The sequence below is a fragment of the Porcisia hertigi genome, chromosome 32, assembly GCF_017918235.1.
Source record: "Porcisia hertigi strain C119 chromosome 32, whole genome shotgun sequence".
Taxonomy (NCBI): Eukaryota; Euglenozoa; class Kinetoplastea; order Trypanosomatida; family Trypanosomatidae; genus Porcisia; species Porcisia hertigi.
The window spans coordinates 243,029-260,371 of NC_090591.1; the positions used below are offsets into that span (position 1 = coordinate 243,029).

General features: G+C 54.4%; 6 protein-coding genes across 6 annotated transcripts; all 6 read left to right on the forward strand.

Annotated features, from left to right (window-relative positions):
- Window positions 1-1,327: 1,327 nt before the first annotated feature.
- JKF63_02424 (uncharacterized protein) lies at window positions 1,328-3,160 on the forward strand (the record flags this gene model as incomplete). Its single annotated transcript, XM_067898449.1, has 1 exon — window positions 1,328-3,160. The coding sequence occupies one exon, from the start codon at window positions 1,328-1,330 to the stop codon at window positions 3,158-3,160; it is 1,833 nt and encodes a 610-aa protein (XP_067754606.1).
- Window positions 3,161-4,998: 1,838 nt separating this feature from the next.
- JKF63_02425 (uncharacterized protein) lies at window positions 4,999-5,844 on the forward strand (the record flags this gene model as incomplete). The annotated part of the gene is made up of 1 exon (XM_067898450.1): window positions 4,999-5,844. The coding sequence occupies one exon, from the start codon at window positions 4,999-5,001 to the stop codon at window positions 5,842-5,844; it is 846 nt and encodes a 281-aa protein (XP_067754607.1).
- A 988-nt stretch (window positions 5,845-6,832) lies between these two features.
- Window positions 6,833-7,372, forward strand: JKF63_02426 (uncharacterized protein; the record flags this gene model as incomplete). The annotated part of the gene is made up of 1 exon (XM_067898451.1): window positions 6,833-7,372. One exon carries the CDS (start codon window positions 6,833-6,835, stop codon window positions 7,370-7,372), a length of 540 nt encoding a protein of 179 aa, XP_067754608.1.
- Window positions 7,373-8,710: 1,338 nt separating this feature from the next.
- Window positions 8,711-9,622, forward strand: JKF63_02427 (uncharacterized protein; the record flags this gene model as incomplete). Its single annotated transcript, XM_067898452.1, has 1 exon — window positions 8,711-9,622. One exon carries the CDS (start codon window positions 8,711-8,713, stop codon window positions 9,620-9,622), a length of 912 nt encoding a protein of 303 aa, XP_067754609.1.
- Window positions 9,623-10,466: 844 nt separating this feature from the next.
- Window positions 10,467-13,811, forward strand: JKF63_02428 (uncharacterized protein; the record flags this gene model as incomplete). The annotated part of the gene is made up of 1 exon (XM_067898453.1): window positions 10,467-13,811. The coding sequence occupies one exon, from the start codon at window positions 10,467-10,469 to the stop codon at window positions 13,809-13,811; it is 3,345 nt and encodes a 1,114-aa protein (XP_067754610.1).
- Window positions 13,812-15,521: 1,710 nt separating this feature from the next.
- Window positions 15,522-16,202, forward strand: JKF63_02429 (uncharacterized protein; the record flags this gene model as incomplete). Its single annotated transcript, XM_067898454.1, has 1 exon — window positions 15,522-16,202. One exon carries the CDS (start codon window positions 15,522-15,524, stop codon window positions 16,200-16,202), a length of 681 nt encoding a protein of 226 aa, XP_067754611.1.
- Between the last annotated feature and the right edge of the window lie 1,141 nt (window positions 16,203-17,343).

The window sequence follows — 17,343 nt, forward strand, 5'->3', positions numbered from 1 at the left end:
TACGGAGGCGGCGCAGCTTCACCTTTGTCTAACCTACAATTATACATGTAATCGTACGCGCCCCCCCCCCTTGCGTGTGGTTTCTCCCCTGAGAACCGTGCCTGTACACACTACATATTAAGTTGCAGCTCTTCACCTCTGCCCCGCTTACTTTTGTGAACCGCTTTGTTCTTTCCGCCCTCCCCCTCCCTGCAGACGTTGTTTTCCTGTGACACTTTTTTTTTCGGTCTGTGATGACGGGGAAGACACCCCCCCCCCCCCGTGTGAGGTTCCAGGGGTTTACTACACACACAGTGTGTGTGTGTGTGGGGGATCCAGGTAACCCCCTCCCCCTCCTCTCTTCCTACCAATGGTGAATCACTTCTGCTTCTGACAGGGTCGAGAACCTATCGCGTACGGGGGTTGAGGGGAGGGGGGCAAGCGAGGGTCAGTGATCGCTACGCATGTCGGCAATCACGCCCTGAGATTGTGCTACACCGGAGCGAGCCGCGAGCGTGCACGCCTTCGTATCCTCCAAGTGGTGGGCAAGGTGTTGACGTGACTGGAGCGCATCTCACCCCGGCCTTCACTACCGACTGGTGGTGGTGGGGGTGGGTCTGAGCCCTCCCGCAAGGGATGCGTCGTGTTGCGAGCGGCATGAGGAGAGCGAATCTGGGGGAGGACCAACGAGGCGGTGTGTGTGTGTGTGTGTGCGTGTGCTGTTTGAGTGAGGTGCCGTGCGCAGATGCCCGATTTGGGCACTGCTATACATTGCACGTGTGCCCCGGCTCTGCACGGCGCGACGAAGCGGCAATAGACCGGAGGGGAGGGTAGAGTGTTTTGTTTGACTCATGCACAGCAGCGGAATGGACACATTGGGAGTAGAAGAGGCTTTCCTTTCTTGCACTGTTCTTCGCTTGGTGAGGCGTGGCTGTGCTGGCAGCTGCTGAACGCCCGCAGATGATCCCCCCACTTCAGATCCGTCTCTCCGTGGTCTTCTCTGCCACCCTAACTCGACGTTTTTTCATCTCTTCCTTTTCTTTATTTTTGGAACGTGTCCCCCCTGCCCCCCCTTTGCGTGCCTCATCAGCTGGACCCCGTGGTTGCTGTGGATTGTGTCCTCGAGGTTTGGTTTCCGTTATTTTGTGTATCTTACTCTCCTGTGTACTTTGATGCTTCTCTATAAGCTGGTCCTGTGTTTTTTTCTAGGGCAGTAGGAAAAATAGGTCGCCGCACAAGTGGACCTTTGCGACTGTACACACTCGGTACATCTATTCTCGCGTATACACACACTCAAGGATTCCTAGAGCTCGCCACTTGACTCTTCTTTCACGGAGAGAGCGCAGATATGGTAGGATTCATGATGACCAAGGTGATGGGCAGCTATGGCCGTCCTCCGCTGGAGCGCGGCCCGCGAGGGAATAGCAGCTTCAAGCGCAAACAAAAGAAGAACCACCAGACAAGGCTGATGCACGTCCACGAGTCAGAGCAGGATGATTGGCTCGATCGCGCACGGCAGGGTCTGCACTGCTCACTTTTCTGCAGCGGCGTCAAATGTCGCCACGAGAGCTGGGAGGCGATGAAGGAGCAGGAGCAGCGCGCTGCGGCCATCGAAGGCCTGCAGTCGAACTGGGTCGGGAACGACGTCATTGCCAGTCAGCGACCTTCGACATCGCTGTTTCTCAAGTATCCGATCATTGCTCAGTTTCATGCCAAACAGGTGACTGGGGTGCTCAACCTACAGGAGAAGGGCGAACACGGAAACTGCGGGCCCGATGGCATCTACGAGACCAGCGGGTACAGCTACGACGGTGCCCAAGACCTGATGCCGCACGGCATCTCGTACTACGAGTTTCCGTGGCCTGATATGACGGCCCCGCAGCAAGACATCGTCTTGCGCAGTGTACAGGTCATGGACTACCACATTAAGATGAAGGGTAAGGTGCTGGTGCACTGCCACGCCGGGCTCGGCCGCACTGGGCTCATGATTGCGTGCTACTACGTGTACAGCCAACACATGCCGTCCTCTGAGGCCATCGCACTTGTGCGCAAAGCGCGTCCTGGCGCCATTCAGACGCGTCGCCAGGCGCAGTTTATCGGGGACTTCGAGAAACATCTGTGGCGTCTCTCTCAGGCATTCCGGGTTGAAATATCCGATGCATTGATCGATCTCAACTTGTTCATTCAACGGCAGCGCCTCGTTTTGCACGGCGAGAAGGCAGACTTGTACCGAAGTGTACCCCTCTTTCTTCACACCATTTTGTGTCGCCTGTTGAACCTGACGGAGAACAACCCGGACGCTGCACGGCTGGCATTGCAGTCTCTTGGCCCTAGCGCTGCCCCAAGTGATACCACTCTAGCGCTGTGCCGTATCGCGATAAACCGTCGCCGCTTCCGAGTGCAGAGTATCAGCGATGTGTCCATCCTAGCCTTCTTAGTCTGCGACTGGTTCCGCAGCACGTCGTCGCCGGCGTTGACGGTGGAGAACTGCGACCAGATCGTGGAGAGCAAGCGGACGTCTTTCTCAAAGCAAGGCGGTCTGCCGCTGGAGATTCGTCGCATCTTGTCAAGGTCTGTACGTCACACGCTGGGGATGGTGACCTCCGCACTCTTTATGATATCAAGGCAAATGGACGGCACCAGTCTGAAAAACTTCGCCTTCCACTGCCTTGTAGATTCCTTCAATCATGCCTTCAACCCGATCAAGGTTCGCCACAGCCCTCTTGAGCGGGAGCTCATTCACGAATTCTTCCTGGAGTGGAGTGAGAGCGTGGGGGACATGTACTTCAACTATGACGCTGTGCCCTCCGCATATCATACAATCAAGCGGATTGCTTTGGCTTCTTCTATTGTGCTGGAGGCGACGAAGATTACTGATGCTCCACGTAGAGGCTCGTCCGCGTTTTGGTCCCTCCCAGTTTTCTCGTCCACAATGGAGGTGCCTCGCATTCCGGCCGACCCAGTAGTAGTGGCCTCTGACTCCCCGCTGGTTGTTTCTAAGCAAAGCCGCGCGTCCCGACAGCTCACCGTGCACTTCCCTATGGAAACAAGTGCGGTAGGTCAAATGCGTCCCTGGAAGCCACAGCTGATTGAATACCGCCGAGAGGCGAATGGTTGGCGTGACAGCAGCGAGACAACGCATCCCCCCACGCCCGAAGGCTGCTCAAAAGAAAAGCAATGAAACATCGGCATCCCCTTCTTTACCGTGTGTGTTCAGAGACCCACTTTTTTTTCTATCCGTGTCCTACGCGTATGTTTGTCCCGGTCCTTTCTCTCTCCCCTCTGACACTTCGTTCCTTATTGAGGCACGCAAATACACACACACACACACATCCACCGCGTGACTCAAACTCATCCATATGAACGAAGCGCAGAGGAAACAGAGTCAGCATGGGGTGGGGAGGAGGATTGCAGTAATGCTTATGGGTGCAGCTGTGTCCCCTCTGAGTCGCGTGGCACTGTTCGTTTGTTTGTGTGTATGTGTTTGCTTCTATGGATCTTATCAAGTTGATCTCACTGCATCCCCCCTCCTCCCCCTCTCGTCCCTTTCCGCCCTTTCTTCAGACTTTTTTTTTTGGCTTTCGTGAGAGCAGATTCGAGAAAATAGATTTGGTGCAAGTTCTCCCCTCCTTTCTGCAGTCATTCTTTTGCTTTTAAACATATAAACTAGTTTTTTTCCAAGGAGTGGGGGTGAGGTAGGGGGTGAGGGTGGTGATTGATGGGCGCGCTCCCCCTCTGTTCATCTTTCCCCCCCCCCCCCCCCCCCATGCACATATTGACTACCCCCTCATCCTTTCACTCTTTGGAACTCTTTGAGCGTTTCCTCGCCTTTATTTTTCCTGCTTTTCTCTCGGGCAAGATCCCAAACGCTGCGCACGTGAACCAGGTGCATTGACGAATAGGAGTGAACAAAAGATGACTCAAACTGATACGCGCGCATCTGTGCAGCGCTGCTCCCCCCCTTTTTTTACTCGACGTCATGCGCTCCTCCTGCGGATAGGAGGTGGGGGCGTACATTCCCAAACCGATGCTTGCATGCGGAGACGCAATGTCTTATCAAAGCGGTAGGGATTATTTGTTATGTATTTCCTGCTTCTGTGCGCGCGCGATCACGTTCTTTTTTTTTTGTGCTTAGCACCGTTCTTCAGAGGTGCTTCGCTCGTGTTCACTAACGTTTTCGTTCAGCTTCGTCTTTCAGCTTCCCATGATTGTGATAGTTTCTCTCTTTTTTTGTGGTCTGGTCTCTTTCTCTTCCTGTTTTTTTCTGTGTCTCTCTACCTTGTCACTCACTCACCACCTTTTTTTGACTTTGTTTTCTGCTTTCGGATGAAGATGTTGCGACCACCTCGCCATTCTCAACGCCGCGAAACGCCTCGCTGCGAGGAAAAGTGAATGAGAAAATGAATTCTCACCGGAGTAACACACTCGCGACCCCCCCCCCCCCTCCTTTCCCCCATACCTACGACGGGTCAAGTTGCGTCTCTGTGCATGCTTTCCAGTCGCTCCAGGACCTTTTATTTCAAGCCCCCCGCCCCCCTCCCTTGCAGTGTTTGCTGGGAGCGTTCGTATGTTTGTGCGTGGGTCTGTCTGTGCGCTTTACTCCTTTCATAGCGATAACAGCATTTTCCATGAGGTGTGACGATGCCACGAGGATGGATCGGCGAGACGCCTGTGGCGCATTGGCGTTCCCTGAACCACGTGCAGGTGCAGTCCATTGCTTTCTCTTACGCGTAGGTGTGTGTGTGTGTGTGTGCGTCGGAGAGAAGAGGGGGGGTGGGAGGGCGGGCGGGTGGGGGTGGGTGCGCTTCACCTCGAAAAATTCGGGACCCTAGCAGGCGCACATTTCCCCATGTCCCATTTTCATGATGCGTTTCTCCACTTTCTCTCATTTTTTTTTGGAATTCGACAAAGCTACACGAACGCATACACACACACGCATGTGCACAGAGCGCCGGGGGTGAGGCAAGCGTTTGCGGAGGTCACACTCTTTTTAGCTTCATTTTCTTTGTGAGGAGCACAATGTGGATGCACCGCAGCCGCGTGCTCCGCGGGCATGTGGAGCGGGGGCTTTACTTTCCCATTAACCATCGCATCGTCGATCAGCGTAACACCTCAGTTGCGGCAGCGGAGGAGGCAGACATACAATCACGGTACCGGCGTCAGCTGCGTTCGAGTTTCGTTACGCGGGAAACACGGCAGACGGAGCCGCCGGCGTGGAGCCAGCGATTTCGCCCAACGCATTTTCTTTCGCTCCCGCTGCCGGCCCGGTGCACGTTGCGGACGCGCGTGAAGGAGATGCACGACGGCATGATGTTCGTTAATCAGCACGTCCAGCCGCTTCTGATTCCCTCCGCGAAGCTACACGTCACCTTGGGGGTGATGACAGTGTCTAGTGAGGCCTCTATAGCAGAAGGCTCCGCGACGCCCGCAGCACCAAGTCTACTGGCCGCTATTCAAGACTGCGTCGACCAGGCTTTCCATGATTTATGCAAGGAGCCGCTGCAGTTGCGCTTTCGCGGGCTCGGTACATTTGGACGTGGCCGTGTACTGTTCGTGGGGTGCGTAACGGAGGCGCACTTCACAACACTAGACAAGCTTGTGCGCTGCATCCGCAAAGACGTAGGCCTCGGTTTAGGTGTGGACATGAAGGGGAACCCGCACGACTCGTACGTCCCTCACGTGACTGTCGCAAAGATCCGCCCCTCGCAGACTGGGGAGTTCGGTCATCACCTCCCCATGTCGATGTGGGTGGATTATCAACACCACGACTTTGGGGACGTTACCTTCAACAAAATTGACCTCTGTAGCATGAACGGAGAAACTAACGGATACTACCGCGTTGTGTCCTCGACCGCGGCGCACTAGAAGAGCGCTGCAGAGCGTGCATGTGCAAAATGCGCGCGGTGGTGTGGGGTGTGTTCATCGCCAGCGTGGTCTGGCCTCGAGTTCTACTGGAGAAGGATCCTTTTCCATTTTGTAGCGGTGCGCTTTTATTGAGAGCAGCAGTCGCGAAGCCTCCTCCCCCCCCTCCCTCCCTCCCACTTCCTCCTCCTCCTCCTTTCGCCTGTGCTGGTCAATGGAGGAGAGAATACATGCCTCATGGCGCCCGGGGGTGGGGGGTGGGGGGGGGGTTCGCCCTTTAATCAAAAAGAACAGCGGCTGGCAACCGGAAGGCATGTAGACAAACCGTACAACTCGGCGTTTTCCTATTCCGTAAGCCGACCACATCCACAGCGCGTTCTCGCTCGGGTCGTGCAATGTGGAGGAGAGGGGAAAGAGGAGGGGACCTGTGCGCGTCCAACACTTCTGCCGCGGGTACAGTCACGTCACCCTTTAATGACAGTCAACGACACAGGGACAGATTCACAAAGTCCTGTGGTGAGGAACAGAGCGCACCCAGCGAAGCAGGTCGAGGCAGATTGAAAGGGAGCAGGTCTTTCACCTCCATCAAAGTCTCTCCCCGCTTTCACGCTGTGCGTGAATGACCCACCTTCCTACCATGATCATTAAGATGCGATTCTTGGTGATGAGTCTCCCCGGTGCATTCACGACGTCGTTCATCATGCTCCGCTCTCCTTTTTTTCTATTTTACTATGGACCTCTTCCCCCCCTTGCTCCTCTCTTTTGTATGTGACTTCTCTGTGCTTGTAACACATTGCTAGTCAATCCACTCACTTCTTCTGAAGAGCCTCCCCGCCTTCTCCCAAAATACTAGCGCACACGCTTTCCATAGTACTCCCCCCTCTTTTTTTCCCTCTTGCGGCCCATGTCTACCGCGAAGAAAGGTACCCACGCAGGGAGAAGCAAGTCAGCCAAAGCGAATGCCTCCTGTTCCCCACCGGGCGCAGATGTAATGCACGGCGCCACAGCATCGCCGTTTACGCCCGCGGCGCTCCTCGAGGTGCCGTCGGAGTACAGACAGCAGCTACGCCAGGCGTTCGATAAGTTTGACGACTCCGGGAAAGGTATTATCCCTGCGCACGAGGCTGTAGTTGCTCTTTACGCCCTTGGCTACGATGTGGACCGTGCAGAGCTGCAGCAGCTGCTGCAGGAGATTGGCGCTGCCGGCGCTGAGTCAATTGACTTCAACGATTTCTACAGCATCCTGGTGCTCAAGATGGGGAAGAAGGAGAGTAAGATAGAGTCCGTGCGCGCGTTCAAACAGATGGACCGCGATGACAAGGGATATATTGGCCTCGAAGATCTGCGCGCCATGGCTGACGCGCTGCATATGAACATGACCGACGATGAACTCGCCGAAATGATCCAGTTCGCCCGCTCTGTGGGGTACCACGCTCCCGCACAAGGACAGTCAGAGTTCGATGCAAGGGATACACTGGCTGTTTCGGAGGCAGAGTATTTGCGTTTGATGAAGCGAGCAAACATATATTGACTGGATCAACAAGGAATAGTGAAGAGGGGGGCCTATCCTTTCGAGAAATTTTGGTGTCATAATCACGCGGGCTCCGACTGTTTTTGATATCTTATTTTGATTGCTGCTGCTGTTGCCGCTGCTGCTGTTGCCGCTGCTGCTGTTGCCGCTGCTGCTGTTGCCGCTGTTATGCCGAGCAGCAACAAAAATTAGGCATGCATGTTGATAGGAAGGAAAGTCAAAGGGTAAGCGAGATGCATCGCAAGGCAGCCGCGTGGTGAAAGGCAGCGTATGCAAACACAAGGCGGAGGTGGCGGCATACCTCCCCTCACATGTATATTACAACAAGCACTCTGCATCGAATATCAAAGGAGGAAGGAAAAGCTGTGCCAGTAAAAGGTGCGTAATATCGCAGGTGGTTTCGGGTGCAGGGGGGCGACCGGGCCCGGTCGCCCCCCTGCACCGTTTTACCTCTTCTGTTCGTCTACGGTCCTGCTTCAAAAGACGCGATCGTCACCTACTCAGCACTGTCACTTGGCGAGAGGACGCGCTTTCGATCTTCTCAAGAAAAGTGTTACAAACACAAAGGGTGGAGGGGGTAGGCAAAAGAGGCCATCTTTCTTCCTGCGCCCTCTATCGGTGTCTTTTCAAGCAAATGGAAGTACTTTGCGGGCGACAACCTCTCGGCGCTGTGACGCTTCAGACTTCGCCTTCCCCCTCTTTGTAGATCCCTGATGCATCCAACTCCCCCTTTAGCACTTGGCGTCTATCATGGTTGTCTTCTTCTTTCTCGCTTTGCTCTTGTGTTGCACTCTCTTCGGTTAGCCATCGTGGTGCGGGCTTTGTTCGGCCATGCCGTACTGGGCACCACTCCACTCCTCTCCCGCGCATGCTTTCTTGCTCTCTCTCTCTTTCTACCGCTTCCTGCGCACCCACTGGGCGCGGACTAACATTACCGCTCTTTTCACAATTTTGCTGGGAACACGTGGAAGCATGCAACACATATTAAAAACGGATCACCTCCATCTTCCCTAACACAAGAGAGGGAGCGGAGTTGTGTAGTGGCCCAATATCGCACAATCGGGCAGAGGAGAAGGGTTGACTCCTTCACTGGCGTATAAGTGTTTGTGCGCGTGCGTGCGTGCCTCTCTCTTTCTGCTCTGCTTGTTCGAGCCGAACGAGTCGTACTTTTCAGACAGGTCTACTGCCTCTTTATCCGTAGCTCACTCTGAGGGTAGAAGTTAGCTGTACCCGTTGATTGCACGTGTAACTCCCATCACACCAACAGACACAGACGTTGAGGTGCTCCACTTCTCTGTTGTGCGGTTTACCGAGCCGCAAGCGTATAGCTTCGCAAGTATGTCCCTCTTTGGTCTCTCCTCCTACTTTCTATGGACACAGAAGGGGCAGACAGTGCTGCCACTGGTGCGGGGGAGCGGCTTCCTCATGGCATTCGAGCAGTTAAACACATTCTACAGCTATCACATCATCTCCGCTGCCCACGTCACGTGCCCAGTTAGGCATCGAAGGGTATACGGGGACACCATTGGACTCAAAGCGATCGGGGAGCGGCATATTAGCACCCGCTTGCTCATTCCAGATACGTCCACACATAAAGTTAGCAGATCTTTCGATTTGGAGTTTAGGCAGCAGTACATGCCCAATACCGATGTTGCCTCACTGCGTCTGTCTCAAGAGAAGCAGTTCAAGGAGGTGATGCAGCCGTCACAGGGCAACAGCACCAGCTCCGAGTCTTCGTTGCAGGTCATCAATCCGGATCTGGACCACATCGAAGAGGGAGATGAGCTGATCTTATGTGGCATGCAGACCGAGGAGGAGCGGGCAAACCCCAACGACGACGGACTGAAGCTAACACCGACGTGCTTGGCTGCCACATGCAAGGCAGCTTTAGTATCGCTCGACTACGGTACTGTCTTGTTAGCATCTATCGATGGCCCCGCAGAGGAAACGACGACGAGTAGTGCGAGCAGCAATGCAACTTTTGCCAGTGCTCCTGTGACAGTGCCCCCGCTTCCGTTGAGCATGTGCGGAGGCCCGGTACTGCGCCGCTCATCTGGAAAGTGTGTCGGTGTGATCGTGGCGCGTGTGATGAGGAACGCGCCTCCACGGGATCCGCAGTCTGCCTCACTCTACCATGATCCGTATCTGGACATCTCTGAACACATTGCCCTCCACGCGCACTGGCCGCTAGATGTCGCTTTTGTGCCCATTGGCGAGTTCTACGGCGCTCTTCGTCGCAGTGAGCTCTAGAGGAACAGGAGGGAAGGGTGACGTGGTGGTTGTGTGTATCTGCTTGTGCGCATGCCTCGTGTGTGTGTGTGTGTGTGTGTGTGTGTCTTCACGGCCACGCGTCTCATGGCAGACCCGGCGTTTTTTTCTGCCTTGCAAATTTCAAGCCGAGGTTTGGAACGACGCAGTAAAAAAAAAAAACTTATGGGGAGGTGCAGTTCGCGCATGCAGTGTCAACCGCGTCTGACTGCGCCGAGGAGGCCGGCCAATGTGGTGTGCGTATCGCTGTGTGCATTTCAGGTGGTGTTCGGGTGAGCGTTACTGTGTGTGTGTGTGCGTGTGTGTGTGCTGTTTGAGTGAGGTGCCGTGCGCAGATGCCCGATTTGGGCACTGCTATACATTGCACGTGTGCCCCGGCTCTGCACGGCGCGACGAAGCGGCAATAGACCGGAGGGGAGGGTAGAGTGTTTCGTTTGACTCATGCACAGCAGCGGAATGGACACAATAGGAAAGTATAGCGAGAAGGCCGCGTTGCTCTAATCCTCATCTTCTCTTTGTTTATCTGCACTCTCCTTACCAACCAGTTTTTCTCTCTCCCCCTCTCTTCCCCTCTCTCCATACGCACACGTGGACATGGCGGGTACTTGCGCTTACTATTCTCTCCTTCCCCCCTCCTTGTTTTCCCTTCCCCCCTTCGTGTCTCTGTGCACGGCCTCCGTGCAAACGCAGATATATTTGAGAGAAATTCGAGGCTAAACCTCTTTCTTAGTCATATCCACGGAAGGCCTGAACGAAAGCCTCACGGGCATCTCTTTTCCCGCTGTCGTTTTTCTTAACACAGAAGGCGTGCAACAAAAAAAAAAAGATGGTGAGGAAGAACCCCGGGGCGGAGAACATCCGCGTCGTCATTCGCTGCCGCGACATCCTCCCCTACGAGGCGGAGCGCGGTGACAAAGCGCTCGTGCGGCTTGACTTGGCCACAAACCAAGTCGTGGTGCAGCACCCCATTGGTGACGCCGACGTGTTCGCCTTCGATGCTGTCTACAACAACTCCTTCGCCCAGCGCGACATCTTTCTGCAGGAAGTACAGCCTCTTGCGGATGCAGTGCTCCAAGGCTACAATGCCACTGTCTTTGCCTACGGTCAATCCGGCTCCGGTAAGACGCACACGATGACGGGTAAGCTGAGCCAACGAGATATGTGGGGTATGATGCCGCAGGTTGTGGACTACCTCTTCTCAGAGATCAAAAAACTTACGTCTTCCACGAAAACCTTCAAGGTGAAGGTGTCCTACGTGGAGCTGTACAATGGGAGGTCTCGCGACCTGCTCTCGTCAAAGCAGGTAAACCTAGAGATCAAGCAAAACATGGCAAAGAATTTTTACGTCAAAGGTGCGGAGCTGCCCGAGGTGACGAGCTTCCAGGAGGCGATGAAGTGGTTTAATGCCGGTACCGAGAGGCGGCAGACAGCTTCCACCGACCTCAACGATACAAGCAGCCGCAGCCATTCACTCTTCACTGTGCAGATTGAGCACTTCGACTTCGAGAACGACCCGTGCTCGCCGATCGTCATGACGAGCAAGATCAACGTGGTGGACTTGGCCGGCTCCGAAAAGCTTAGCAAGACTAACGCAACTGGCGATACGGCAAAGGAGGGATGCAACATCAATCTATCCCTGTCTGCACTGGCGACGGTAATCGACACCATCGTGAAGGGGGCAAAACACATTCCGTATCGCGGCTCGCCACTGACAATGCTGCTGAAGGATTCCCTCGGCGGCAGTGCCAAGACGGTCATGTTCGCGAATATCGGGCCGTCCGACAAGAATCTCTCTGAGACCATCTCAACCCTGCGTTTTGCGCTACGGGCAAAGCAAATCGAGAACAAGCCCATCAAGAATATGGACCCGAAGGACGCCCGAATCCAGGACCTGATGGACCAGATAGAGGAGCTTAAGAGGCGGCTTGGAAACGTCGATCTGAACGTCGAAGATAGTCTTCGTCAACGCATCGAGGAGCTCGAGGTCGAGAACTCCGATCTCCGGGGCGGTGGCGAGAAGAACAACATCGAGCTCGAGGAGCGGAACCGCTCTCTGCTGGCCCAGATCGAGGAGAAGGAGAGGGTGGTGGCGGAGCACCAGCAGAGGATTCGTGAGGGGATGGAGCGGCTTGAGATGTTGGAATTGAGCCTCTCGAACGAGTCCTGCCGGTTGCGCAATCTTCGGCTCGCCAACATCAATTTCCTCAAGCGTGTGTGCACCGATGAGCAGCTGCGTGGGATTCGGAAGCAGATGTCTTCCATCAAGGCGGCCAAGGAAAAGCCTGACGACTGGGATGTGGAGGAGATTGGTGTGTACCTCAATGGCTTTGCTGAGCAATACGAGCTTTGGCGCAAGGTTACGTACACGCAGGAAGACATGGAGAACTACGCTCGACGCGCGTTGGCGGAGTTGGAGAGGCAGACACAGCGCCAGCTGAACGACGCTTCGCATGCCAAAGACGATTTGCAGCGTCAGCGAGACGAAGAGGTTGCGCGCCGCACCTCTGAGCAAGCGGTCACGTCGCAGCTGAGAGTAGACATCAATGCCCTGCGCGAGGAGAACGTAAAACTTCGTGAGAAGATCGAGCGCGATCAAGAGAAAATCAAGACGAAACTTGCCAAGACAAAGGAGGAGATGAAGACGCTTCAGGATCAGATCGAGTCGGCGAAGCAGCAGGTAATCGAAAAAGAGCGCGACGCGAATCGTCTTCGACTCATGTTGGAGGAGCAGGGAGGTTCCAACAGCATTAGCGGCGGCGCCGGTGTCAGGCGCCGCTCGGTAATCGCACCGGGCCAAGATGCAGCAGACTGGGCTAACGGGGAAGAGCGTTCTGCCGTTATGCGTGAGTTGCAGGAGTTGCGCCACGCCAAGTCTCTGCTGGAGCACCGCATTAACGAGACAAATGTCTCACTGCGTCGGTTTGGCGTCTGCATCACCGATTCCCAGAGCCTCAAGGGCACCGATGCATCCGCCGCGGGCGATGTGGAGGCGTTCGTTCTGGCGGCGGCCGACGCGAAGCCTGTCGATGGTGACGTCGTAGCGCAGCTGCAGCAGCAACTTCGTACGAAGCAGCGCCTCGTAGAGCTTCTACATAAGCATCATATGCGACTCGACGACATGATCCGCAAGTACGAGCTCCTCAAGACAGGGCATGTGACGGCGAATGTGCCGGCTGCGAGTACTGTCTTTGCTGGCATCGTCCCGGGGGGCTCAGCCGCTGTAAACGGCGCTGGCGGAATCAGTGAGGCCACAGCGAATGAGGTGAATGAGCTGCTGCAGCACAAAGAGGATCAGCTGGAGGCGATGCGGCTAGAAAAGGATCAGGCCTGCGACAAGCTTGTCAAGAAGCTGAACAAATCAGAACGCAAAATGCGGGAGCTCGAGTCCGTATTGGAGGAGGAGCGCACTCAGTTTACTGACGAGAAACTTGAAATGGAAAAGGAGGTGACTGAGCTGCAAAGCTACAACCAGCAGCTGGCCCTCGAGCTGGAGCACGCGCGTACCCAAATTGAGTCTCTCAAGGCAGAGATGGACAGCGCCGTTCGCGCCAAAGAGAGCGAGGTGGACTACTTCAAGGCCCAAGTGGAGGAGGCGAACCAGCGCCTTGACGAAATCCGCAACACTGCCGCCGAGTTCGAGGAGCAGCGCAAGAGCTACCAGAGACTTCAGGGACAGGCAGCGCGAGCCGAAGACGCTCTTGCCGTCAAGGACGAAGAGATCGAGAGAAGCCTCCAGATGGTGAAGTGGTCGAAGCGGCAGCTCGAAAAGGAGAAGCAGAAGAATGAGGAGCTGGAGCAGGCACTCCAAGAGAAGCTACTGGAGATGCGTCAGCAAGAGCAGAACTTTCACGCAGAGATGGCGGAGCAGATAAACGCCTTGACCGCCAACAACAACCGTCGTCTCGCCGAGAGTCTCGCGCAGTGCGAGGAGCGAATCAACGAGGAGCGTATGAAGGGGAAGACGCAGCAGAAGAAAATTAAAAGTGCCAAGGCGAAGGCCAGCAAGGCTGCACAGCGCTACGATGAGATGATCCTAGAGAACGAGGCGCTCCTGTCAAAGCTGGAGGAGCTGAAGGTGGCCTCGATGAAGATGTACCTTGAACGCCAGGAGTCTCAGCGCGAGCAAGACTCATACCGCCCAGGGAACGGCATTCGATCGCGCGGGCTTTGATATGGGCTATATGTATGTTTTTCTCAATATGTTGACAGGGACCCCCATTTTTTTTTTTTTCGGTCCCCGCACGTCAAGAGAAAAGACAGAGAACTTTCTCTTTAGCGTGCACGAAAACTCACCCGAGCACACATGCGACTCCTACTATCCCTGCCCTTGTTGCCCATATTCGGTCACTGTTTTTCCTCGTGCAGTGCAGTGCTGTGTGTGTGTGCGCGCTTTCTCAGCCATGATCACACAGGCCTTTGGGCACTGTGCATTGTTTTAGGAACCCTTTTTTTTTTGCTCCGATTGCTTCCCCCCCCCCCACCTTCCTCATCGATTTCACTCAACCTTTCTTGGCCTCCTTTTTCCAGGTTCTGTTGCTCTCCACTCCTTCCCCCGCCCCCTCCCTTTTTAGACTGCTATCTTTTCAATGCTTTCCAGCCTTTTTTTCTTCTGCGTTGACATCGATGCTGGTTTCAAAAATGGTTCTCTTTCATCTACTGTGCACATCTTTCCCTCCTCTCTGCTTATTCTCCCCGATGTGTTTGGTGAAGTAACGCCATCTTTTTCGCCACGTTTCCCGTTTTTGCACTTCCGCACCCCCTTTTTTTTCACATGCCTCTGTTTCTGCGTGTGTTTTGTGTTGTTGTGTTCGGCGCATTTGTCGTGCGTGGCGAATGCCATCCCCCCTCTCCCTCCTCCCGCGCGGCATACATGCCTTGCGTGTGCGTGCATGATGTGCAAAAAAAAAGGGAGGGTGAAGCCCAGCGATATATTGAAATAAACGAAGGGGGGAGAGATCTGGGGCGGCTCTCGGTCACACGCACACACCGACTGACAGGTAACCCAGCCGACAGACAGAGGGGGACGGTGCATTGTGCGTACCCCATCATCTTTTCGTTTTGGGCTCCTTTGTTGTGTTCTTTCCATTTCCCTGAGCCCCCCCCTCTCTCTCTCTTTTTATTTGTAGTGTTGTATATTGGCTGAGCACCACGAGTTTCTCATGTACTCATGAAGATCACTAGGGAGAGGGGGGGTCATTCGCAGAAGTGTGAACAGAAGAAAATAAACGTCCCACGAAAATCAGCGTAGAGGGGGATGGTGGCTAGATGGGGAGAGGTAAGTATGTAATGGAGGTACATGCATCCCTCCCCCACCTTAGCCACACACACTCACACACTCACACACACACACACACTCACGAAAGGCCTTATTCGATCAATCAAGTTCGTGCATTTTTGTCGAGTCCACCTCTGCGTTGCGCTTGCTCTTTTGAGAGACTTCACGAGCGTATGCTAATTCGCTTCGGGATCTGATGCCTCGAGAAGACGAGGATATGGGCGTCCGATCCTTTGCCTTGCAGTGTCTCAGGCCCCCCCCCCCTGTGTTGCCTTTGGATCAAGAAATGATGTATCAGATGGCCTCTACACACACCAACACACATATGAGGCGACTACACCTCCCCCTCCCCCTGAATCTTCTCATCTCGGACATATCACCTCCCGCTCCACCGTCTTCCTATCCCCCCCCCCTCGGGTCTTTTGTTTTTTCCTGGCGTCTCGTGGACAAGTTATTCTTCACCACGGGTGCGATCGAAGGAGCTCCGGTTTTCTCAACAGGTGTTCTCTCTCATTTTTTTTTTGTAGCCTCTCCCCCGGGCGCGCTGCTATTTTGAGCGAGGCGCGCTCTTCACCCCGGACATACACGAGCACAAAGCGCTGAGCCATGGCTCGTGACACCGTTGAGAAAAAGGGCTTCAAGGCCGCAGTGGGCATGGGTGCCATGAAGGAGCAGCTGGAGGCTGTAAAACGCAGCAAGCGAAGTAAGTACACACCTGCTTCGCAGCACTCTCACGGTAACCCAATCCACCGCCCTCTTAAATTCCATGAGCGCAAGCTCCTCAAGAAGCATGACTTTATGCAGTATCCTCAAGACAACTGGCATGAGCCGTTTTGCATCACCAAGTATCACCTAGAGGATCGCGAGGACTACCGCCGTTACCTGCGCCTTGTCGGTCTTATTCGACAACTGCAGACGCAGCTGCGGTATCTCCCAGCAGAAAGCAAAATTCGGATTCAAATTACCCAGCAACTGATGGAGAAGCTGTACAACATGGGCATCATTCACGAAAAGCTCGGTCTTTCCGAGGTAGATAAGGTCGGCGTCGAGGCGTTTTGCAAGCGGCGTCTGCCCACCATTTTGCGCGACCTCAAGATGGCAGGAAACTGCAAACTGGCCGCTGACGTTGTGCATCACGGCCACGTCCGCGTCGGCACAACGCAGGTCCGCGACCCAGCCTTTCTGGTGCCTCGCGGCTTAGATGACTACGTCACGTGGATGCCAGGAAGCAAAATCCGTCAGCACGTGGACACGTTCAACGCGAAGCGCGATGACTACGACTACTAAGCAGAACCTGCAAGTTGCACAACAGAAGAGGTGGGGGGGGGGAGGCAGCAAAACGCCAGCCAGAGGAGGGCTCATACGTTGGCATATTTTTGTTTCTTCCCTCCTTCCCCTCTTGTTCCGCCCCGTCTTGTGTTGTATGGTGCGCTTTCTCATCATATATATATACATATATATATATATATATACTTGTATGTCGTGCTCTTTGTTTTTCATTTGCAGCCGTACGTTTTCCTTGTAAACTCGTTGCTGCCGGTGCCGCTTCCTTGTAGATTTTCTCGTTTCTTGTTTTCGTGCCGGGGTGGTGTATTCGGTCAGGTCTTGATGGCGGTAATAGTGTGCACACGTCTCTCCCCCCTTCTCTCTCTCTGTGCGTGTGTTCGCATGTTTGGAGTGATGTGAACGTACCGTGTCTTCTATTGCTTCTACTGTACGGTTAAAAAAAGGCGACACACGCACGCACGTGTGTGTTTGCTTCTCTCTTCATCGTATAATGCCGTCTTCCTACTTGGCAGAGCTGCACTTTTGCCTCGTCTTCGCAAGGCTCCTGGAAATATGTGCGTGTGCGTCAGTGAAGGAAGTTCTGGCATAAAATTTCACGTCTGCGGATCTTTCGTGAGTAAACAAAAGATAACAAAACCAGAGTAGTGATGAGAAGGCAGCGTCTTGTGGTGCGCTTCTACTGCTGAGGGCGGGGCGGGGCGGGGCGGGGCGGGGCGGGAGGGGGCACCGCGAATAATTTCTCTGTTTTTCAGTCTTTGTGCTTCTTGTTCAGCGTCACACCCACTGACCGCGCGTTTGCCATTGCATTGACGCATGTGCGTTGGATACGAAGTGTTCTTCGCCTCCTCACTCCCCCTTCTATTGTAGTGCACTCACTTCTCCCCTTTTCAAAAATATTCTTTCTCCCATGTTCATCACGCCTATGCATGTAGTATGCTCTTTCACACACCTGCACCTATTCACACACACACACACACACACACTTGCAGGTGTTCTGGCGACTCCTCCTCACGTTGCGGATTAGCATCTATTGTCGGCCCGTTTCCTCTTTTTACCTCGGGTTGATTTCTTTGGTGTGTTGTTGTTTGAGTGTCGGAGTTGTACCTCACTGACTTGTCTGTTGAGAGGGTGTAGGGCGATT